The following is a 24,954-nucleotide window of genomic DNA, read 5'->3' on the forward strand; positions in this document are numbered from 1 at the left end:
ACCGCTGCCGCTCTCGCCGACAAAATACACCACAAGCCTGGTGGTGGCGGCAACATTAAAGATCTGGGGCCAGTGGAGAAGACACAGGGGTGCAATGGGAGCATCGGTGTGGTCCCCGATCAGGGGTAACCACCGGTTTGTCCCGGGGAAGATGGACGGGGGGTTCCAAGGCTGGCATAAGAAGAATGAGGGACCTGTTCATTGACGGGACATTTGCGAGTCTAGGGGCACTGGAGGAGAAATTTGAGTTACCCTCGGGAAATGCATTTAGATATATCAGGTGAGGGCTTTTGTGAGGCGACAGGTGAGGGAATTTCCGTTGCTCCCGGCACAAAAAGTTCAAGATAGGGTGATCTCGGGGGTATGGGTCGGGGAGGGCAAGGTATCGGAAATATACCAAAAGATGAAAGAGGGGGAAGCGCTAGTAGAAGAACTGAAAGGTAAATGGGAGGAGGAGCTGGGGGAGGAGATTGAGGAAGGGCTATGGGCCGACGCCCTGGGTAGGGTTAATACCTCTTCCTCGTGTGCCAGGCTCAGTCTGATACAATTTAAGGTGGTTCACAGAGCGCATTTGACGAGGGCGAGGCTGAGTAGGTTCTTTGGGGTAGAGGATAGATGTGAAAGATGTTCAGGGAGCCCGGCGAACCATGTCCATATGTTTTGGTCATGCCCGGCATTGGAGGGGTTCTGGAGAGGTGTGGCGGAAGCAATATCTCAGGTGGTGAAAGTCCGGGTCAAGCCAAGCTGGGGGCTAGCAATATTTGGAGTAGTGGATGAGCCGGGAGTGCAGGAGGCGAAAGAAGCCTGAATTCAGGCCTTTGCGTCCCTAGTAGCCCGGCGAAGGGTCTTGCTATTGTGGAAGGAGGCGAAGCCCCCAGCCTGGAGGCCTGGATTAACGACATGGCGGGGTTCATAAAATTGGAGAGAATTAAGTTTGCTTTGAGAGGGTCTACACAGGGGTTTTACAGGCAGTGGCAACCGTTCCTAGATGATCTCACGGAGCGTTAGAAGAAGGTCGATCAGCAGCAGCAGCAACCCTGGGGAGGGGGGGTGGGGGGTGGGGGAGGGGGGAACGAGAGACTGTCTGAGGGGATGGACGAGCGGGAGATAGCATGGAGGGTGGGGGGAAACGGTACGCGCGGCCAAGAGCCAGTGTATAAAGCTATGTAAATATACCATCCTGCCTTGTATATATCTTGCTCAGGGAGAATTTGCGTTATTTTGTTACGGGCGGGGAGGGGGGGGGGGGGGGGAGGTTATTGTTTGTAAGGGGAAAAAATTGTGTTGTTAAAAAACCTTAATAAAAATATTATTTTTAAAAAGAGTATTGAAAGTCAAAGAGATCTAGGAGTACAGGTCCACAGGTCATTGAAAGGGGCAACACAGGTGGAGAAGGTAGTCAAGAAGGCATACGGCATGCTTGCCTTCATTGGCCGGGGTATTGAGTATAAGAATTGGCAAGTCATGTTGCAGCTGTATAGAACCTTAGTTAGGCCACACTTGGAGTATAGTGTTCAATTCTAGTCGCCACACTACCAGAAGGATGTGGAGGCTTTAGAGAGGGTGCAGAAGAGATTTACCAGAATGTTGCCTGGTATGGAGGGCATTAGCTATGAGGAGCGGTTGAATAAACTCGGTTTGTTCTCACTGGAACGAAGGAGGTCGAGGGGCGACCTGATAGAGGTCTACAAAATTATGAGGGGCATAGACAGAGTGGATAGTCAGAGGCTTTTCCCCAGGGTAGAGGGGTCAATTACTAGGGGGCATAGGTTTAAGGTGAGAGGGGCAAGGTTTAGAGTAGATGTATGAGGCATGTTTTTTACGCAGAGGATAGTGGGTGCCTGGAACTCGCTACCGGAGGAGGTGGTGGAAGCAGGGACGATAGTGACATTTAAGGGGCATCTTGACAAATACATGAATAGGATGGGAATAGAGGGATACGGACCCAGGAAGTGTAGAAGATTGTAATTTAGTCGGGCAGCATGGTCGGCACGGGCTTGGAGGGCCGAAGAACCTGTGCCTGTGCTGTACATTTCTTTGTTCTTTGTTATGGAAGCAGTCAATTACAGCCCTTGGCGGCTCGTTCACTTTGGGCTTCGGCCTTAATGACCGATGAGCTCGGTCTAGCTCGTACAGGGTGGGGTTCTCACCCTCCCCCATCAGCTCCGCCAACTTCTTAGCAAAGTTTTGCGTTGGCCTTGGGCCCTCTGTCCCTTTGGGCAAGCCCACAATTCTCAAATTGTGCCGCCTTGAGCGGTTTTCCAAGTCTTCCAGCTTTGCTCGGAGCCCTCTGTTAACCTCCACCACCCTCCGCAGCTCGTCCCCCATCGAGGTTACCTGGTCGCTGTGTCGTGTCACGGCCTCCCCCACCTCCTTCATCTTCTCGCCCTGCTCTCTCACCTCGGCCAATGCCTTTGCCACCTCCACCCTGATCGGGCCGATTGCCTCCTCCAACAATGACCTCACCACGACCACCATCTCTTTCCTCAGGATCTCCATGTGCCTCACCAAACGTTTTTCCAGCTCCACCACCATCACCTCGGTCATCTTCTCCACCATAAGTAGTGCGGTCCCGCCTTGCAGTTCAGCTTCCGCCATCCTGTCAACACTTTTGCTTTTGCTCGTCTTCTCCTTCGGCGGCGAAGCCGCGTTACCTCCTTTCTTTGACGCTGCTTTTCGCATCTTTTAGCGGCTTATTGTTTTTTATCCTATTTCCTTTCTCCTCTCTCCCCCTTCACCCTCCTGCCCTTCATCAATCTGACATTCTTCTTTTTTGAGAAAAAAAAACTTTTACCAAACTTCCATAAATCTTCTTTCTTTCTCCTCTACATTCACCTGGGACCAGGCTTCAACCTTCTTCTTCCTAGGTGGGAGCCATCCGACGTGCAGCAGTCTCCCTACATGGCGCTCGGGTCTGCCGCCACCAGGGCCGACATTCTAAATGGTGATCAGGGATTCTCACTCCCCGACTCCGATGCAAGCTTCAGTGGGTGCTATTCAGGTCAAACTATGTTTTCGCGTTATCCCCCAGTCTAACCCATACCTTCACCGAAGATTTCATCTACTTACCACTTAGTAGCATCGATCCTGGGTCCCACATTGCTAAGTAAGTAAAGTAGACTAATAACCACTGTTTCAGGTGAAAACTTTTAAGTTATTTTATTATTATATATTTTTTCCCCCTCTTTTTAAAAGATGCAATCACTGTCTTTACAGAAAAGTAAAAAGATCTTGCTTCTGGATTCTTCTGGTTGGTTGAAGGGACCTCCAGGCCCAACTTGACAATCAATCTTCTTTAAAGTCTGGTCTTCTTTAGATGTATTCGCTGATGAGCTTGGTTGATGTGTCCTATCTTTCCCATGTACAGAGCTGTGAGAGCTATCTCTGAGCTGACTCTGCCTACTTTTTAAATTCTAGTCTTCCTTAGATGTACTTAGCTATTTTAGCTTGGCTGCTCTGCCCTGTCTCTTTCCCATGACCAAGCTGACTGTAATCTGACTCTATCTGTTTCTCTTGTTCCTTCTCTGCTTCTCTCTCTCTCCCTCGGAGCTCTGGTTCTCGTTCTGGTTCTTCCTGCCCTGGTCCCTTGGTTTATATTCTCTTTCTAACAATTATGTTTTTATGATGTTATTGTAAAGTAACTCTTATTTTCTTTGATTATAAAAGTATCTTTGATCTAAACCTTCTAGTCCAACTAAGGATTCATTTTGACATGACTTCATCTCATAGATCTGATTACATTGTTTCCTTTGTGATGTTCAAAATGCTTTGACTTCAAGAGGTGTTACTTTTAATTCCTGTCATTTCTATAGTTTTATGTCCCATTTGTGTCCTCAGCTCAATTTTGACTTTGATTTTGGCTTTGAATTATGTTTCTCGTAGACTGATAGTCTCCAATTTTCTTTAATTTACCTGGTATTAGCAAATTTTCACACCTAGAATTCTCATCCTTTCTTTCCCAGCTGTTAACTAAGATAGTTACTTTCAATGAAGGTGTGAGCCATTGTTTTTGGCTTCATTCAAAATCCTGTTTGTCTTGGAACAACAAAGAACAAAGAAATGTACAGCACAGGAACAGGCCCTTCGGCCCTCCAAGCCCGTGCCGACCATGCTGCCCGACTAAACTACAATCTTCTACACTTCCTGGGTCCGTATCCTTCTATTCCCATCCTATTCATATATTTGTCAAGATGCCCCTTAAATGTCCCTATCGTCCCTGCTTCCACTACCTCCTCCGGTAGCGGGTTCCAGGCACCCACTACCCTCTGCGTAAAAAACTTGCCTCGTACATCTACTCTAAACCTTGCCCCTCTCACCTTAAACCTATGCCCCCTATTAATTGACCCCTCTACCCTGGGGAAAAGCCTCTGACTATCCACTCTGTCTATGCCCCTCATAATTTTGTATACCTCTATCAGGTCTCCCCTCAACCTCCTTCGTTCCAGTGAGAACAAACCGAGTTTATTCAATCGCTCCTCATAGCTAATGCCCTCCATACCAGGCAACATTCTGGTAAATCTCTTCTGCACCCTCTCTAAAGCCTCCACATCCTTCTGGTAGTGTGGCGACCAGAATTGAACACTATACTCCAAGTGTGGCCTAACTAAGGTTCTATACAGCTGCAACATGACTTGCCAATTCTTATACTCAATGCCCCGGCCAATGAAGGCAAGCATGCCGTATGCCTTCTTGACTACCTTCTCCACTTGTGTTGCCCCTTTCAATGACCTGTGGACCTGTACTCCTAGATCTCTTTGACTTTCAATACTCTTGAGGGTTCTACCATTCACTGTATATTCCCTACCTGCATTAGACCTTCCAAAATGCATTACCTCACATTTGTCCGGATTAAACTCCATCTGCCATCTCTCCGCCCAAGTCTCCAGACAATCTAAATCCTGCTGTATCCTCCGACAGTCCTCATCGCTATCCGCAATTCCACCAACCTTTGTGTCGTCTGCAAACTTACTAATCAGACCAGTTACATTTTCCTCCAAATCATTTATATATACTACAAAGAGCAAAGGTCCCAGCACTGATCCATGTGGAACACCACTGGTCACAGCCCTCCAATTAGAAAAGCATCCCTCCATTGCTACTCTCTGCCTTTTATGGCCGAACCAGTTCTGTATCCACCTTGCCAGCTCACCCCTGATCCCGTGTGACTTCACCTTTTGTACTAGTCTACCATGAGGGACCTTGTCAAAGGCCTTACTGAAGTCCATATAGACAACATCTACTGCCCTACCTGCATCAATCATCTTAGTGACCTCCTCGAAAAACTCTATCAAGTTAGTGAGACACGACCTCCCCTTCACAAAACCGTGCTGCCTCTCACTAATACGTCCATTTGCTTCCAAATGGGAGTAGATCCTGTCTCGAAGAATTCTCTCCAGTAATTTCCCTACCACTGAAGTAAGGCTCACCGGCCTGTAGTTCCCGGGATTATCCTTGCTACCCTTCTTAAACAGAGGAACAACATTGGCTATTCTCCAGTCCTCCGGGACATCCCCTGAAGACAGCGAGGATCCAAAGATTTCTGTCAAGGCCTCAGCAATTTCCTCTCCAGCCTCCTTCAGTATTCTGGGGTAGATCCCATCAGGCCCTGAGCACTTATCAAACTTAATATTTTTTAAGACACCCAACACCTCGTCTTTTTGGATCACAATGTGACCCAGGCTATCTACACCCCCTTCTCCAGACTCAACATCTACCAATTCCTTCTCTTTGGTGAATACTGATGCAAAGTATTCATTTAGTACCTCGCCCATTTCCTCTGGCTCCACACATAGATTCCCTTGCCTATCCTTCAGTGGGCCAACCCTTTCCCTGGCTACCCTCTTGCTTTTTATGTACGTGTAAAAAGCCTTGGGATTTTCCTTAACCATATTTGCCAATGACTTTCCGTGACCCCTTCTAGCCCTCCTGACTCCTTGCTTAAGTTCCTTCCTACTTTCCTTATATTCGACGCAGGCTTCGTCTGTTCCCAGCCTTTTAGCCCTGACAAATGCCTCCTTTTTCTTTTTGACGAGGCCTACAATATCACTCGTCATCCAAGGTTCCCGAAAATTGCCGTATTTATCTTTCTTCCTCACAGGAACATGCCGGTCCTGTATTCCTTTCAACTGCCACTTGAAAGCCTCCCACATGTCAGATGTTGATTTGCCCTCAAACATCCACCCCCAAACTATGTTCTTCAGTTCCCGCCTAATATTGTTATAATTAGCCTTCCCCCAATTTAGCACATTCATCCTCGGACCACGCTTATCCTTGTCCACCAGTACTTTAAAACTTACTGAATTGTGGTCACTGTTACCGAAATGCTCCCCTACTGAAACATCTACCACCTGGCCGGGCTCATTCCCCAATACCAGGTCCAGTACCGCCCCTTCCCTAGTTGGACTGTCTACATATTGTTTTAAGAAGCCCTCCTGGATGCTCCTTACAAACTCCGCCCCGTCTAAGCCCCTGGCACTAAGTGAGTCCCAGTCAATATTGGGGAAGTTGAAGTCTCCCATCACCACAACCCTGTTGTTTTTACTCTTTTCCAAAATCTGTCTACCTATCTGCTCCTCTATCTCCCGCTGGCTGTTGGGTGGCCTGTAGTATACCCCCAACATTGTGACTGCACCCTTCTTATTCCTGATCTCTACCCATATAGCCTCACTGCCCTCTGAGGTGTCCTCTCGCAGTACAGCTGTGATATTCTCCCAAACAAGTAGCGCAACTCCGCCTCCCCTTTTACATCCCCCTCTATCCCGCCTGAAACATCTAAATCCTGGAACGTTTAGCTGCCAATCCTGCCCTTCCCTCAACCAGGTCTCTGTAATGGCAACAACATCATAGTTCCAAGTACTAATCCAAGCTCTAAGTTCATCTGCCTTACCCGTAATGCTCCTTGCATTAAAACATATGCACTTCAGGCCACCAGACCCGCTGTGTTCAGCAGCTTCTCCCCGTCTGCTCTGCCTCAGAGCCACACTGTCCCTATTCCCTAGTTCTCCCTCAATGCTCTCACCTTCTGACCTATTGCTCCCGTGCCCACCCCCCTGCCATACTAGTTTAAACAATCCCGTGTGACACTAGCAAACCTTGCGGCCAGGATATTTATGCCTCTCCGGTTTAGATGCAACCTGTCCTTCTTATACAGGTCACACCTGCCCCGGAAGAGCTCCCAGTGGTCCAGATAATGGAAACCCTCCCTCCTACACCAGCTGTTTAGCCACGTGTTTATCTGCTCTATCTTCCTATTTCTAGCCTCACTGGCACGTGGCACAGGGAGTAATCCCGAGATTACAACCCTCGAGGTCTTGTCTTTTAACTTTCTGCCTAGCTCCCTGAACTCCTGCTGCAGGACCTCATGCCCCTTCCTGCCTATGTCGTTAGTACCAATATGTACAACGACCTCTGCCTGTTTGCCCTCCCCCTTCAGGATTCCCTCTACCCGTTCAGAGACATCCTGGACCCTGGCACCAGGGAGGCAACATACCATCCTGGAGTATCTTTCACGTCCACAGAAGCGCCTATCTGTGCCCCTGACTATAGAGTCCCCTATTACTATTACTCTTCTGCGCTTTGACCCTCCCTTCTGAACATCAGAGCCAGCCGTGGTGCCACTGCTCTGGCTGCTGCTGTTTTCCCCTGATAGGCTATCCCCCCCGACAGTATCCAAAGGGGTATACCTGTTCGAGAGGGGGACAACCACAGGGGATTCCTGCACTGACTGCCTGCCCTTTCTGGTGGTCACCCATTTCTCTGCCTGTACCTTGGGTGTGACCACATTTACATAACTGCGATCTATGATGCTTTCCGCCACCTGCATGCTCCTAAGTGCATCCAATTGCTGCTCCAACCGAACCATGCGGTCTGTGAGGAGCTCCAGTTGGGTGCACTTTCTGCAGATGAAGCCATCCGGGACGCTGGAAGCCTCCCGGACCTGCCACATCTCACAGTCAGAGCACAGCACCCCTCTAACTGACATTGCGTCAATTAATTAAAATTAAAATTAAAATTTGTCTTTTAAAAAAAAATATTTTTGTAAAAATTTCAAAGTTACTGTCAACTATCTGTTTCCTAGCACTACATTTCTAATAGAAATGCGATAGCTAACTATAATACTCTCCGATGTCTGGCTTAGGTATCCCTCTAAATTATAATTAAGTTATTATGTTTAATTAGTTACCAAATACTCACATTTTTTTTAAATTTAGGGTAGAATCCCAACCAGCCACTCTGGCCACAGCTTTTCTGTGATGTCACTTCAGTTTCCCCCCGACACACACAATTTGAAAAAAGGTATAAAAGTAAAAATAAGTAAAAATCACTTACTTACCTTCTTACCTTCTGAATGTCTTAGATGTTCTCAGGTTCTCTCGCTGACAGAGACTGCTCCTCCACCTCCGAACCTTGACCTGCACAATGCTAATAATATAATAATAATATAATATGGCACTTACCTTACACCAATGGGTCTTATTATTAGGTTAGAGGAGGAGGGCGGGTGGGAGACATTACACGTGTAGTGTCTCGGGTTTCCTCTCCACCAGAATTTATTGGTTGGGGGGGCGGGGGATTTCCTAGAGGTCCGCGGGTCGAACTTCCGGCTCCCGCCTTATATTAAAAACAAATAAAACAGAAAAGAAGAACAGACACGGGACCAGGTAAGGCTTGTTAAAGTAAGTACTCACCTCCCAGAGGGCCCCTGCGCACCGCTGCCGCCGAAATCCAAAGGGCTGCTCCTGTAAAGGTAAGTGGTTTTAACGTCGCTACTCACCTCCCAGAGGGCCCCTGCGCACCGCCGCCGCCGAAATCCAAAAGTCTTGTTTGCTAAGCCTGTTTGACCAAGGCTATCTGCATTTTACAATCCTTCCCTGGCAGCTGCTGTTAACCCTTTGTGGGGTCTTTCCCTGTATCCTCTCCCGTTTCTCTCAGACCAGATATTGCCAGACTTCCATGTTTCAAATGACACATCCTTCCATATTTCAAAAGCAGAGTGGACGTGGAGAGAATGTTTCGACTTGTAGGAAAAACTAGAAGCAGAGGACACAATTTCAGATTAAAGGGACGATCCTTTAAAACAGAGATAGAGCACAGAACATAGAACATACAGTGCAGGAGGAGGCCATTTGGCCCATCGCTTATGCACCGACCCACTTAAGACCTCACTTCCACCCTATCCCCGTAACCCTATAACCCCTCCTAACCTTTTTTGGTCACTAAGGGCAATTTATCATGGCCAATCCACCTAACCTGCACGTCTTTGGACTGTGGGAGGAAACCTGAGTACCCGGAGGAAACCCACGCAGACAAGCGGAGAACCTGCAGACTCCGCACAGGCAGTGACCCAGCAGGGAATCGAACCTGGGACCCTGACGTTGTGAAGTCACAGTGCTAATCACTTGTGCTACCGTGCTGTCCCTGGTAGCACGGTAGCACACGGTAGATGAGGAAGAATTTTGTTAGCCAGAGGGTGGTGAATCTGTGGAACTCTTTGCTGCAGAAGGCTGTGGAGGCCAAATCACTGAGTGTCTTTCACACAGAGATAGATAGGTTCTTGATTAATAGGGGATCAGGAGTTGTGGGGAGAAGGCAGGAGAATGGGGATGAGAAAATATCAGCCTTGATTGAATAGCGGAGCAGACTCGATGGGCCGAGTGGCCTAATTCTGCTCCTATGTCTTATGGTCTTAATAGGACGATTTTACATTAAATTTACATTCATTCAAAAGGGCAGACTGGGTCTGAATGTTTCATTTGAAAACAGTCACACTGACAGTGTAGCAATCCTCAGGACTGTACAGAAGTGTCAGCATAGACTTTGGACCCAAGTCCCTCAAGTGGGTAATGAGTGAGGTGGAGTGCGACCACTGAAGCAAGGCAGAGATCATTCTTTAAAATATATTCAGTGTCCGATGATTGTTGGGGAATATTGTTAATGAAAATAGTCTCAGATATTTTAAGCATGTTTCAATGCTGAACAACAACTGCTGGCTCCAGTTTATTTAAATAAAGGAACAATTGGTTCAAAGTCACCTTTGCTTTAAACAGGAGGTTATTGTTGAGAAGGAACAAACCTTGAAGAAACAGTTATTAGATGCCAAGTACTAACTTCAGCAGTGCTGTCTTTCCAGATCTTTGAACTGCATGTTCCTGATGCTGCCGGAATGCCAGGTACAGGGAATGAGACATCAGAGGCTGGTGTGCAGCCAGGGCCACAAGAGAACCACATGTACCTTCTGAGAGGACCACCAGGTGTGAGAGGTCAGTACCAAATTCACTGCTCTGTAATCGCAAATCAGATTTGTTACTTTGTTGAGAGGGGGAAATAGAGCAACACAGGCATGGTGGGTTACATAGACATACTGTGTGGCATGATTCTATGGGAGTAAAATTGATCTTTTAGCGCCCATTTTGAACACAATGCGGTTAACACGTGGTAAATAAGGTCGGTGAGTTCCAGTAACTGATTTAGTGGCAATAACCTGACTGGAAGGGGAGGTGGATTATGAATTTAATATTCCTGGCTACAAGGGATTGGGAAATGATGAAGACAAAGAAGGAGTGAGACTGGTCATATTGATGATGGAAACTCTGAAATCACACCAGAGTGCAGCTGTAGAGTGCAGATTTGACGTCGCAGGAGGGGGCCAGTGTTCAGGTAGGTGGTTTGAAGTGTCTCTACTTCAATGCCAGGAGTATACGAAATAAGGTAGGGGAACTGGCAGCATGGGTTGGTACCTGGGACCTCGATGTTGTGGCCATTTCGGAGACATGGATAGAGCAGGGACAGGAATGGATGTTGCAGGTTCTGGGGTTTAGGTGTTTTAGTAAGCTCAGAGAAGGAGGCAAAAGGGAGGTGTGGCGCTGCTAGTCAAGAGCAGTATTACGGTGGCGGAGAGGATGCTAGATGGGGACTCATCTTCCGAGGTAGTATGGGCTGAGGTTAGAAACAGGAAAGGAGAGGTCACCCTGTTGGGAGTCTTCTATAGGCCTCCAAATAGTTCTAGGGATAGAACATAGAACATAGAACATAGCGCAGTACAGGCCCTTCGGCCCACGATGTTGCACCGAAACAAAAGCCATCTAACCTACACTATGCCCTTATCATCCATATGTTTATCCAATAAACTTTTAAATGCCCTCAATGTTGGCGAGTTCACTACTGTAGCAGGTAGGGCATTCCACGGCCTCACTACTCTTTGCGTAAAGAACCTACCTCTGACCTCTATCCTATATCTATCACCCCTCAGTTTAAAGTTATGTCCCCTCGTGCCAGCCATTTCCATCCGCGGGAGAAGGCTCTCACTGTCCACCCTATCCAACCCCCAGATCATTTTGTATGCCTCTATTAAGTCTCCTCTTAACCTTCTTCTCTCCAACGAAAACAACCTCAAGTCCATCAGCCTTTCCTCATAAGATTTTCCCTCCATACCAGGCAACATCCTGGTAAATCTCCTCTGCACCCGCTCCAAAGCCTCCACGTCCTTCCTATAATGCGGTGACCAGAACTGTACGCAATACTCCAAATGCGGCCGTACCAGAGTTCTGTACAGCTGCAACATGACCTCCCGACTCCGGAACTCAATCCCTCTACCAATAAAGGCCAACACTCCCTAGGCCTTCTTCACAACCCTATCAACCTGGGTGGCAACTTTCAGGGATCTATGTACATGGACACCTAGATCCCTCTGCTCATCCACACTTTCAAGAACTTTACCATTAGCCAAATATTCCGCATTCCTGTTATTCCTTCCAAAGTGAATCACCTCACACTTCTCTACATTAAACTCCATTTGCCACCTCTCAGCCCAGCTCTGCAGCTTATCTATATCCCTCTGTAACCTGCTACATCCTTCCACACTATCGACAACACCACCGACTTTAGTATCGTCTGCAAATTTACTCACCCACCCTTCTGCGCCTTCCTCTAGGTCATTGATAAAAATGACAAACCGCAACGGCCCCAGAACAGATCCTTGTGGTACTCCACATGTGACTGTACTCCATTCTGAACATTTCCCATCAACCACCACCCTCTGTCTTCTTTCAGCTAGCCAATTTCTGATCCACATCTCTAAATCACCCTCAATCCCCAGCCTCCGTATTTTCTGCAATAGCCTACCGTGGGGAACCTTATCAAACGCTTTGCTGAAATCCATATACACCACATCAACTGCTCTGCCCTCATCTACCTGTTCAGTCACCTTCTCAAAGAACTCAATAAGGTTTGTGAGGCATGACCTACCCTTCACAAAGCCATGTTGACTATCCCTGATCATATTATTCTTATCTAGATGATTATAAATCTTGTCTCTTATAATCCCCTCCAAGACTTTGCCCACTACAGACGTGAGGCTCACCAGTCTATAGTTGCCGGGGTTGTCTCTGCTCCCCTTTTTGAACAAAGGGACCACATTTGCTGTCCTCTGGCACTATTCCTGTAGCCAATGATGACATAAAAATCAAAGCCAAACGTCCAGCAATCTCTTCCCTGGCCTCCCAGAGAATCCTAGGATAAATCCCATCAGGTCCTGGGGACTTATCTATTTTCAGCCTGTCCAGAATTGCCAACACCTCTTCCCTACGTACCTCAATGCCATCTATTCTATTAGCCTGGGGCTCAGCATTCTCCTCCACAACATTATCTTTTTCCTGAGTGAATACTGATGAAAAATATTCATTTAGTATCTCGCCTATCTCTTCAGACTCCACACACAATTTCCCATCCCTGTCCTTGACTGGTCCTACTCTTTCCCTCGTCATTCCCTTATTCCTGACATACCTATAGAAAGCTTTTGGGTTTTCCTTGACCCTTCCTGCCAAATACTTCTCATGTCCCCTCCTTGCTCGTCTTAGCTCTCTCTTTAGATCCTTCCTCGCTACCTTGTAACTATCCATCGCCCCAACTGAAACTTCACACCTCATCTTCACATAGGCCTCCTTCTTCCTCTTAACAAGAGATTCCACTTCCTTGGTAAACCACGGTTCCCTCGCTCGACGCCTTCCTCCCTGCCTGACCGGTACATACTTATCAAGAACACGCAGTAGCTGATCCTTGAACAAGCTCCACTTATCCAGTGTGCCCAACACTTGCAGCCTACTTCTCCACCTTATCCCCCCCAAGTCACGTCTAATGGCATCATAATTGCCCTTCCCCCAGCTATAACTCTTGCCCTGCGGTGTATACTTATCCCTTTCCATCATTAACGTAAACGTCACCGAATTGTGGTCACTGTCCCCAAAGTGCTCTCCTACCTCCAAATCCAACACCTGGCCTGGTTCATTACCCAAAACCAAATCCAACGTGGCCTCGCCTCTAGTTGGCCTGTCAACATATTGTTTCAGGAAACACTCCTGCACACACTGTACAAAAAACGACCCATCTATTGTACTCGAACTATATCTTTTCCAGTCAATATTTGGAAAGTTAAAGTCTTCCATAATAACTACCCTGTTACTTTCGCTCTTATCCAGAATCATCTTCGCCATCCTTTCCTCTACATCCCTAGAACTATTGGGAGGCCTATAAAAAACTCCCAACAGGGTGACCTCTCCTTTCCTGTTTCTAACTTCAGCCCATACTACCTCGGAAGAAGAGTCCCAATCTAGCATCCTCTCCGCCACCGTAATACTGCTCTTGACTAGCAGCACCACACCTCCCCCTCTTTTGCCTCCTTCTCTGAGCTTACTAAAACACCTAAACCCCGGAACCTGCAACATCCATTCCTGTCCCTGCTCTATCCATGTCTCCGAAATGGCCACAACATCGAAGTCCCAGGTACCAACCCATGCTGCCAGTTCCCCTACCTTGTTTCGTATACTCCTGGCATTGAAGTAGACACACTTCAAACCACCTACCTGAACACTGGCCCCCTCCTGCAACGTCAAATCTGTGCTCCTGACCTCTATACTCTCATTCTCCCTTACCCTAAAACTACAATCCAGGTTCCCATGCCCCTGCTGCATTAGTTTAAACCCCCCCAAAGAGCACGAACAAATCTCCCCCCCAGGATATTTGTGCCCCTCAGGTTCAGATGTAGACCACCCTGTCTGTAGAGGTCCCACCTTCCCCAGAAAGAGCCCCAGTTATCCAGAAATCTGAATCCCTCCCGCCTGCACCATCCCTGTAGCCACATGTTTAAATGCTCTCTCTCCCTATTCCTCATCTCATTATCACGTGGCACGGGCAACAACCCAGAGATAACAACTCTGTTTGTTCTAGTTCTGAGCTTCCATCCTAGCTCCCTGAAAGCCTGCCTGACATCCTTGTCCCCTTTCCTACCTATGTCGTTAGTGCCAATGTGGACCACGACTTGGGGCTGCTCCCCCTCCCCCTAAGGACCCGGAAAACACGATCCGAGACATCACGTACCCTTGCACCTGGGAGGCAACGTACCAAACGTGAGTCTCTCACGCTCCCACAAAATCTCCTATCTGTGCCCCTGACTATAGAGTCCCCAATTACTAATGCTCTGCTCCTCTCCCCCCTTCCCTTCTGAGCAACAGGGACAGACTCCGTGCCAGAGGCCCGTACCCCATGGCTTACCCCTGGTAAGTTTTCCCCCCCCCCCACAAGTATCCAAAGCGGTATACTTGTTTCTCAGGGGAACGACCGCAGGGGATCCCTGCACTGACTGCTTTTTCCCAGTCCCTCTTACAGTTACCCACCTATCTCCAATCTTTGGTGTAACTAATTCCCTGAAGCTGCTATCTATGACCCCTTCTGCCTCCCGAATGATCCGAAGTTCTTCCAACTCCAGCTCCAGTTCCCTAACTCGGTCTTGGAGGAGCTGGAGATGGCAGCACTTCCTGCAGGTAAAATCAGCAGGGACACTAACTGCATCCCTCACCTCAAACATCCTGCAGGAGGAACATTGCACTCCCTTCCCTGCCATTCCTCTAACTTTCTACCAAGATCTGGCTAACAACTAAATTAAATTTTTTATAAAAAATAATAATATAATATAATAAAATATGGTACTTACCTCAGACCAATGGGTTTTATTATTAGGTTAGAGGAGGAGGGCGGGTGGGAGACACTACACGTGTAGTGTCTCGGGTTTCCTCTCCACCAGAATTTATTGGTGAGGGTCTTCCCAGACGTCCGCGGGTCGACTTCCTGTTCCCGCCTAAAACACTAATTTAAAAAAAAAAAATTCTCAGCTCCTGCTGAAATTGACTAACCAGCCAGCTCCACTCCCGCCGAAATCTACTGACCTGCCCCTGCAAAGACAAGTGCTTTGTAGAGGAAAGGATGGCGAAGATGATCCTGGATAAGAGCGAAAGTAACAGGGTAGTTATTATGGGAGACTTTAACTTTCCAAATATTGACTGGAAAAGATATAGTTCGAGTACATTAGATGGGTCGTTTTTTGTACAATGTGTGCAGGAGAGTTTCCTGACACAATATGTTGACAGGCCAACAAGAGGCGAGGCCATGTTGGATTTGGTTTTGGGTAATGAACCAGGCCAGGTGTTGGATTTGGAGGTAGGAGAGCACTTTGGGGACAGTGACCACAATTTGGTGACGTTTACGTTAGTGATGGAAAGGGATAAGTATACACCGCAGGGCAAAAGTTATAGCTGGGGGAAGGGCAATTATGATGCCATTAGACATGACTTGGGGGGGGATAGGTTGGAGAAGTAGGCTGCAAGTGTTGGGCACACTGGATAAGTGGAGCTTGTTCAAGGAACAGCTACTGCGTGTTCTTGATAAGTACGTACCAGTCAGGCAGGGTGGAAGGCGTTGAGCGAGGGAACCGTGATTTACCAAAGAAGTGGAATCTCTTGTTGAGAGGAAGAAGGAGGCCTCTGTGAAGATGAGGTGTGAAGTTTCAGTTGGGGCGATTGATAGTTACAAGGTAGCGAGGAAGGATCTAAAGAGAGAGCTAAGACGAGGAAGGAGGGGACATGAGAAGTATTTGGCAGGCAGGATCAAGGAAAACCCAAAAGCTTTCTATAGGTATGTCAGTAATAAGCGAATGACTAGGGTAAGAGTAGGGCCAGTCAAGGACAGGGATGGGAAGTTGTGTGTGGAGTCTGAAGAGATAGGCGAGATACTAAATGAATATTTTTCGTCAGCATTCACTCAGGAAAAAGATAATGTTGTGGAGGAGAATGCTGAGACCCAGGCTATTAGAATAGATGGCATTGAGATACGTAGGGAAGAGGTGTTGGCAATTCTGGACAGGCTGAAAATAGATAAGTCCCCGGGGCCTGATGGGATTTATCCTAGGATTCTCTGGGAAGCCAGGGAAGAGATTGCTGGGCCTTTGGCTTTGATTTTTATGTCATCATGTGGCTACAGGAATAGTGCCAGAGGACTGGAGGATAGCAAATGTGGTCCCTTTGTTCAAGAAGGGGAGTAGAGACAACCCCGGCAACTGTAGACTGGTGAGCCTCACATCTGTTGTGGGTAAAGTCTTGGAGGGGATTATAAGAGACAAGATTTATAATCATCTAGATAGGGATAATATGATCAGGGATATTCAGCTTGGCTTTGTGAAGGGGGTAGGTCATGCCTCACAAACCTTATCGAGTTCTTTGAGAAGGTGACTGAACAGGTAGACGAGGGTAGAGCAGTTGATGTGGTGTTTATGGATTTCAGTAAAGCGTTTGATAAGGTTCCCCACGGTAGGCTATTGCAGAAAATATGGAGGCTGGGGATTGAGGGTGATTTAGAGATATGGATCAGAAATTGGCTCGCTGAAAGAAGACAGAGGGTGGTGGTTAATGGGAAGTGTTCAGAATGGAGTTCAGTTACAAGTGGCGTACCACAAGGATCTGTTCTGGGGCCGTTGCTGTTTGTCATTTTTATCAATGACCTAGAGGAGGGTGCAGAAGGGTGGGTGAGTAAATTTGCAGACGACACTAAAGTCGGTGGTGTTGTCGACAGTGCGGAAGGATGTAGCAGGTTACAGAGAGACATAGATAAGCTGCAGAGCTGGGCTGAGAGGTGGCAAATGGAGTTTAATGTAGAGAAGTGTGAGGTGATTCACTTTGGAAGGAATAACAGGAATGCGGAATATTTGGCTAATGGAAAAGTTCTTGGAAGTGTGGATGAGCAGAGGGATCTAGGTGTCCATGTACATAGATCCCTGAAAGTTGCCACCCAGGTTGATAGGGTTGTGAAGAAGGCCTATGGAGTGTTGGCCTTTATTGGTAGAGGGATTGAGTTCCGGAGTCATGAGGTCATGTTGCAGCTGTACAAAACTCTGGTACGGCCGCATTTGGAGTATTGCGTACAGTTCTGGTCACCGCATGATAGGAAGGACGTGGAAGCTTTGGAGCGGGTGCAGAGGAGATTTACCAGGATGTTACCTGGTATGGAGGGAAAATCTTATGAGGAAAGGCTGATGGACTTGAGGTTGTTTTCGTTAGAGAGAAGAAGGTTAAGAGGAGACTTAATAGAGGCATACAAAATGATCAGGGGGTTAGATAGGGTGGACAGTGAGAGCCTTCTCCCGCGGATGGAAATGGCTAGCACGAGGGGACATAGCTTTAAACTGAGGGGTAATAGATATTGGACAGAGGTCAGAGGTAGGTTCTTTACGCAAAGAGTGGTGAGGTCGTGGAATGCCCTACCTGCAACAGTAGTGAACTCGCCAACATTGAGGGTTTTAAAAAGTTTATTGGATAAACATGTGGATGATAATGGCATAGTGTAGGTTAGATGGCTTTTGTTTCGGTGCAACATCGTGGGCCGAAGGGCCTGTACTGCGCTGTATCGTTCTATGTTCTATGTTCTATGTAGGTATGGATGAAAAACAATGTGTTTAGTTAGAATTATAGAACCTTAAAAGAGCTATTAACCACTTGGTAGGAATTACAGAGAGAGAGAGAAGATAAAAGGAGCACAGGGACTCGGCTATATATGTGCAGGAGTCATTAAAGATGGCTGGATAGGTTGGGAGCACAGTTAATAAAGCATACAGTAGTAGCACAATGGTTAGTACTGCTGCCTCACGGCACTGAGTATGTTATTCTCCAAGTCTGAATAAAGATTGTAGACTTCCAGTTAACACAAATACTTTATTCAGTAGGTTTGTTCTGTTTCCAGAGCTTAACTAGATGTAATACAGTCAAGAGGTATGACCAGTGAAGCTAAGGTAAGCTGCCTATGCTGAGCTGTCTCTGTCTGCTGCTGCTCACTAGCCCTGTGCTTCTGAAAGAGCCGGTTCCTACCTTGGGCCTTTATACCCGTCTCTGATGCCCTCTAGTGATGCTGTGGCTATTACATCTGTCTGCAGTCCCTGGTGTATGTGCAGATGTATGTACAGATCACTGCATCTTTTATTGGACATGTTTTCTAGACTGGCCTCAAGAAAACTGTACATAACAAGTGGTGAGAATAAGCAAATCTGCACACTGTGAAAATGATAAAAGTAATACAGAAACAATTAGCCGTGCTGCGAGTCCATCGTGAGAAATGTCCATATTCTTCGTGTGCGTGTGTTGAAGTGTCATCACAAATCTAGCCAGTCGGGTGCCTTACGGCTTCTGCTGGAGCGTCTTAACGGTGGTAGTGGGGATGATGGTTTGATGTCATCAAGAGTACTGTCTGGCGTTGTGTGGCGAGGAACGTCCTGTGGACAAATGGACTCGGTCAAGTCCAGTGTGGGAAATACTGGCGTTGTAGGTCGAATCTCTAATAGATCCCGGCGGTTATGGCGAAAATGTACTCCCGCAGACGACTTGACAATGTAGGCCTGCGGTGCACCTGCCTGATCACCGTGGCTGACTCAGACCATCCGCCTTCTGGGTCCCTGATTCTGATGGTGTCACCTATTGTCAGTGGCTTGAGTGGGATCGCATGTTGAACGTAGTATAGTTTTTGTTTGGGGCATAGTGCCCCCGTGTGGTCGAGAACCGGTGCGTTGCCAGGGTCTCGGAATTGCTTTGCTGGTAGGGTTGTCCGGATGTCTCTGCCGAAGAGCATTTGCGCTGGCGACAGTCCTGAGCTCAATGGGGTTGCTCGGTACACTAACAGAGCTAGGTTGATGTCAGAATGTGACTCGGCTGCTTTGCTGATGAGTCGTTTAATGATGTGGACACCTTTTTCCCCTGTTCCATTTGATTATGGGTAGCGATTCTGTGTCGCACCGTTGTCTGACCTCGACTCTTTCCTGTGTTTGTGGTATTGATTCTGTATATCATCGTTCGTGAAAGCAGTTTTGCTTGTTTGTTCTGGAGCAGATGTGAATTTGTGAGATTCTTTATCCTGCCATGGCTTGTTTGTAATCTTGTCATTGTTTCGCAGTGTGCTGTGGCATTGTCCTTCACGTGCAGAGTTGTACCATGTTGTACAGGTCGTTGTTTCATTGTTGTTGTTTCTGTCGTTTCTGTCTTGGTTGTATTCATTGGCGTTCTTGTTGTTGTCGTTCTTGTTGTTCTTTTCATCGCGCTTGTTGATTCTGTTTTTGTTGTTTTTGCTTTTATTCTTGTTCTTTTTCTTGTCGCGCTTGTTGTTTCTGGGATGCTTCTTGTTGCATTTGTCGTTCTTGTTGCTCTACATGTTGTTTTCGTTGTTGTTCTTGTTTCTGCTGTGCTTCTTGTGGTTTTTGTTGTTCTTGTTGCGCTCAATGAGTGTGCCATGCGGATTATTTGAGTCGTTGTCACAGTTATTGGTGTCAGTGTCCTTTGTGGTCTCTGCTACATTGAGCGTATCTTCTTGAGAATTGTGCGAATGATCCGATGTTGCATTGATGTTGGTGACATCAGTCATTTGTGGTGAATTCGATTCCTCTTCTTTGCTTACTTGGTACTCCTCTTCTAAAGTCATTTCTGGTTGACTTGAATCATCATTGATTTCTAGGTGCTCCTCTTTTAGAGTCATTTCAGGTTCATTAGAATCATCTGTGATCTCTTTGTGCTCCTTTTCTGGAGTCAAAATCTTCAAGATTTCTATTGATGTGGTCTCTCTGGACTCTTGGTGCTCCTCTTCTGGAGTCAAATTCTTCAGGATTTCTGTTGATGTGGTCCCTCTGGACTCATGGGTGGCCGTCCTCTGATTATTGAGTGCTTCTGTGCAGGCGAGCTGAGATACGTCAATCTCGCTGTGATCCTGTATGGAAATTGTGATTTCTTCGTCACTTGTCTCATATACAGTGGGTAGGCATTCAGTCTTCTTCTTCTGGTGGCTCACATAAGCTTGATAGATCTTCATGCTCTTGTACATGCATGGTGTTCGCTATGGAGTGTTTGCTTGCTTCCATTTTTGAGTCTGTCACCGAGCTGTCTGTGGAGGCTTGCGTCACTCTCTTTGTGGAGGCTTGCATCGCTCTCTTTGTGGAGGCTTGTGTTGTTCTCTTTGTGGAGTCCTTCATCGCTCTCTCTGTGGAGTCCTTCATCGCTCTCTCTGTGGAGTCTGTCATCGCTCTCTCTGTGGAGTCTGTCATCGCTCTCTCTGTGGAGTCTGTCATCGCTCTCTTTGTGGAGTCGTGCAGTGTTCTCGCTGTAGAGTCGATCTGTGCTCTCTCAACGGAGTCGTTCTGTGCTCTCTGTGTGGCGTCGTCTTCATCTTGGGTATTGCTGTCATCCCATGTATCGATGATCTGCCATGGCACCATGGTATTGGATTCATCTACCATGAGAAGAGTCGTATTGAACTTTTCAACCGTGTTGTTGATGCTGTGATCAGGATCTCTGAATAATTCTGAGTAGTATTGTGTGTATTGTTCGATAGACAAATCATCGCTTTTTTGTTTCGGAGTAGTGATCGTTCTCTTCATGTTCAATGAACAAATCTTCAGGATCCTTAAGGGGGAGGGGGAGCAGCCAGAAGTCGTGGTGCACATTGGTACCAACGACATAGGTAGGAAAAGGGGTGTGGAGGTAATAAACGAGTTTAGAGAGTTAGGCTGGAAGTTACAAGCCAGGACAGAGTTGTCATCTCTGGTTTGTTGCCGGTGCAACGTGACAGCGAGGCTAGGAATAGGGAGGGAGTGCAGCTGAACACGGGGCTGCAGGAATGGTGTAGGAGGGAAGGCTTCAGGTATTTGGATAATTGGAGCGCATTCTGGGGAAGGTGGGACCTGTACAAGCAGGACGGGTTGCATCTGAACCAGAGGGGCACCAATATCCTGGGAGGGAGGTTTTCTAGTACTCTTCGGGAGGGTTTAAACTAATTTGGCAGGGGAATGGGAACCGGATTTGTAGTCCAGCAACTAAGGTAGCCGATATTCAGGACGCCAAAGCGTGTAATGAGGCAGTGGGGAAGGGAACACTGACAAAGGAGAGTACTTGCAGGCACGGAGATGGGTTGAAGTGTGTACACTTCAACGCAAGAAGCATCAGGAATAAGAACAAAGAACAAAGAAATGTACAGCACAGGAACAGGCCCTTCGTCCCTCCAAGCCCGTGCCGACCATGCTGCCCGACTAAACTACAATCTTCTACACTTCCTGGGTCCGTATCCCTTTATTCTCAGCTGTTTCCAGCCGCCATGGAGTTCCAACAAGTTCCATCGAATCAGTTAGTCGTTGAGGATCCATTTGCTGTGAAGTCTTCCACAGTCGAATATCCGGTTTCATTTTTTCTTCTCTTGCTGGTGTCTCGCTAGCTTTCAGAAATCACACCTGGTATCATATGTTATTCTCTAAGTCTGAATAAAGATTGTAGACTTCCAGTTAACACAAATACTTTATTCAGTAGGTTTGTTCTGTTTCCAGAGCTTAACTAGATATAATACAGTCAAGAGGTACAGTCAATGACCAGTGAAGCTAAGGTAAGCTGCCTATGCTGAGCTGTCTCTGTCTGCTGCTGCTCACTAGCCCTGTGCTTCTGAAAGAGCCGGATCCTACCTTGGGCTGGACCCTTTATACCCGTCTCTGATGCCCTCTAGTGATGCTGTGGCTGTTACATCTGTCTGCAGTCCCTGGTATATGTGCAGATGTATGTACAGATGTACAGATCACTACACTGAGGTCCCAGGATCGATCCCGGCCCGGGTCACTGTCTGTGTGTAATTTGCACATTTTCTCCGTGTTTGCGTGGGTCTCACCCCCACAACCCAAATATGTGCAGGGTAGGTGGGTTGGCCACGCTAAATTGCCCCTTAATTGGAAAAAATTAATTGGGCACTCTAAATTTATTAAAAATAAATAAAGCATGCAACAGTAAACTGGGCTTATAAACATGAACACAGAATACGTGAGCAACAAGGTTGTTAAACTTGTATAAAAATTACTTCAGCCTCATCTGGAGAATTGTCTAGTTCTGGGCGCCACACTTTAGAGGAGCTGTGGAGGCTTTAGAGAAAAGATTCATGAGAATGGTTCCAGGGATGAGGACCTTCAATTACACAATAAATGGGAATATACTAAGAGGGGTAGATGAAGTGAGAGATCAACAGTTCAAATATACAAGGTTGTTAAGCATATGAAATGCTCTCCTTCATTGGCAGAGGTATAGAATATAAAAGTAAGGATATAATGTTGGAATTGTACAAAACACTGGTGAGGGCACAGCTGGAATATTGTGTGCAGTTCTGGTCACCATATTACAGGAAGGACGTTATTGCTCTAGAACGAGTGCAGAGGAGGTTTACAAGAATGTTGCCAGGGCTGGAAAAGTGTAGCTATGAGGAGAGATTGGGTAGGTTGGGGTTATTTTCCTTGGAACAAAGAAGGCTGAGGGGTGATTTAATTGAGGTGTACAAAATTATGAGGGGAAAAGATTGGGTGGACAGGTTAACATTGTTTCCCTTGGTGGAGAATTCTAGAATCAGGGGACATAGATTCAAGATAAGTGGGGGAAGATGTAGAGGGGACATGAGGAAGAACTTGTTTACACAGAGGGTAATAGGTGCCTGGAATTCGCTGCCCAAGTTGGTGGTGGAGGCAGAGACCCTAAACTAAAGGTACCTGGATCTGCACCTATAAGCTGTAAGCTATGGGCTGGTACAGGAAATTGGGATTAGAAAGGGCACCTACCTGAGTGTCATTGGGCTGGCATGGACAAGATGGAGAGTGGCCTCCTTCTGTGTCGGAATTTTTCTCTGATTCCTCGTGTGTTGGAGGAGTTGGGACTGTTCTCCTTGGAGCAGAGAAAGTTGAGAGGTTTGCTGGAGGTTTCCAAAATCATTTTATTTTAAAAAAATAATTTTTATTCAAGTTTACACAAAATATCAACAACAAAATGTAAAAGGAACCCAATAAAATTAAATACAAAACAAAACAAAACAACCCAGTGCCCCCCTCCCCTATACATAAATAATAAATTAACACCCGCCGAAACACATAGCGAACATAGCAAATATATACACCCCCTCAGATCCCCCAGTATAGACAAACAGAAATAAAATAGACCCCCCCCCCCCCACCCCGGGTTGCTGCTGCTGCTGACCATTGTCTACCGTTCTGCCAGGAAGTCCAAGAACGGTTGCCACCGCCTGAAGAACCCTTGCACCGATCCCCGAAAAGCAAATTTCACCCTCTCCAATTTAATAAACCCTGCCATATTGTTGATCCAGGATTCCACGCTTGGGGGCCTTGCATCCTTCCACTGAAGAAGAATCCTTCGCCGGGCTACCAGGGACGCAAAGGCCAGAATACCAGCCTCTTTCACCTCCTGCACTCCCGGCTGCTCTGCAACCCCAAATATTGCGAGCCCCCAGCCCGGTTTGACCCTGGATCCTACCACCCTCGACACCGGCTTCGCTACGCCCTTCCAAAATTCCTCCAGCGCTGGACATGCCCAGAACATATGGGTGTAGTTTGCTGGGGTCCCTGAGCACCTAACACACCTGTCCTCACCCCCAGAAAACAGGCTCATCCTTGTCATGGTCATGTGTGCCCTGTGCAGCACCTTAAAATATATGAGGCTGAGCCTCGCGCACGAAGAGGAAGAGTTCACCCTCCCTAGGGCATCTGCCCATATCCCCTCCTCGATCTCCTCCCCCAACTCCTCCTCCCACTTACCTTTCAGCACCTCCACCGAGGCCTCCTCCTCCTCCTGCATCACCTGGTATGTTGCCGAGATCTTCCCCTCTCCAACCCACGCCCCCGAGAGCACCCTGTTCTGTACCGTGCGTGGCGGCAGCAGCGGGAATTCCACCACTTGCCACCTGGCAAACACCCTTACCTGTAGATACCTAAAGGCGTTTCCCGGGGGGAGACCTCACTTCTCACGAACTTCCCATCCACAAACAGGTCCCCCAACCTTCTAATCCCTGCCCTGTGCCACCCGAAAACCCTCCATCTATTCTCCCTGGGACAAACCGGTGGTTCCCCCGTATCGGGGTCCACACCGAGGCCCCCACTTCCCCCCCTGTGCCGCCTCCATTGCCTCCAAAATTTGAGGGCAGCCGCCACCACCGGGCTCGTGGTATACCTCATTGGTGGGAGTGGCAGCGGCGCCGTTGCCAGCGTCTCCAGCCTCTTCCACGCCGCCACCTCCCCCTCCATCATCCACTTGCGCACCATCGCCGCATTGGTGGCCCAGTAGTACCCACAAAGGTTGGGCAGCGCCAGCCCCTTCCCATCCCTACTCCGCTCCAGGAACACCCTTCTCACCCTCGGAGTCCCTCGCTCCCACACAAACCCCGTTATGCTCCTGCTGACACACCTAAAGAAGGCCTTTGGGATAAGAATGGGGAGGCACTGGAACAGGAACAAAAAACCTTGGTAGCACCGTCATCTTGACTGACTGCACCCTACTAGCGAGGGTAGGTCCGATCAAGGACAGTAGCGGGAGATTGTGTATTGAGTCTGAAGAGATAGGAGAGGTCTTGAACGAGTACTTTTCTTCTGTATTTACAAATGAGAGGGGCGATATTGTTGGAGAGGACAGTGTGAAACAGATTGGTAAGCTCGAGGAAATACTTGTTAGGAAGGAAGATGTGTTGGGCATTTTGAAAAACTTGAGGATAGACAAGTCCCCCGGGCCTGACGGGATATATCCAAGGATTCTATGGGAAGCAAGAGATGAAATTGCAGAGCCGTTGGCAATGATCTTT

The 24,954-nt window shown here is 47.5% G+C and overlaps 1 protein-coding gene across 3 annotated transcripts in view; it reads left to right on the plus strand.

The window, feature by feature from the left end:
* LOC140386627 (collagen alpha-1(XXVI) chain-like) overlaps window positions 1-24,954 on the plus strand; it is a 472,629-nt gene that overhangs the window by 262,845 nt on the left and 184,830 nt on the right. For all 3 annotated transcript variants that reach the window (XM_072469109.1, XM_072469110.1, XM_072469111.1), the window contains one exon: window positions 10,130-10,259. In XM_072469109.1, coding sequence (XP_072325210.1) covers window positions 10,130-10,259 — 130 coding nt within the window. The remainder of the gene's footprint in view (window positions 1-10,129; window positions 10,260-24,954) is intronic.

Source organism: Scyliorhinus torazame, chromosome 12 (assembly GCF_047496885.1).
Source record: "Scyliorhinus torazame isolate Kashiwa2021f chromosome 12, sScyTor2.1, whole genome shotgun sequence".
Lineage (NCBI taxonomy): Eukaryota > Metazoa > Chordata > Chondrichthyes > Carcharhiniformes > Scyliorhinidae > Scyliorhinus > Scyliorhinus torazame.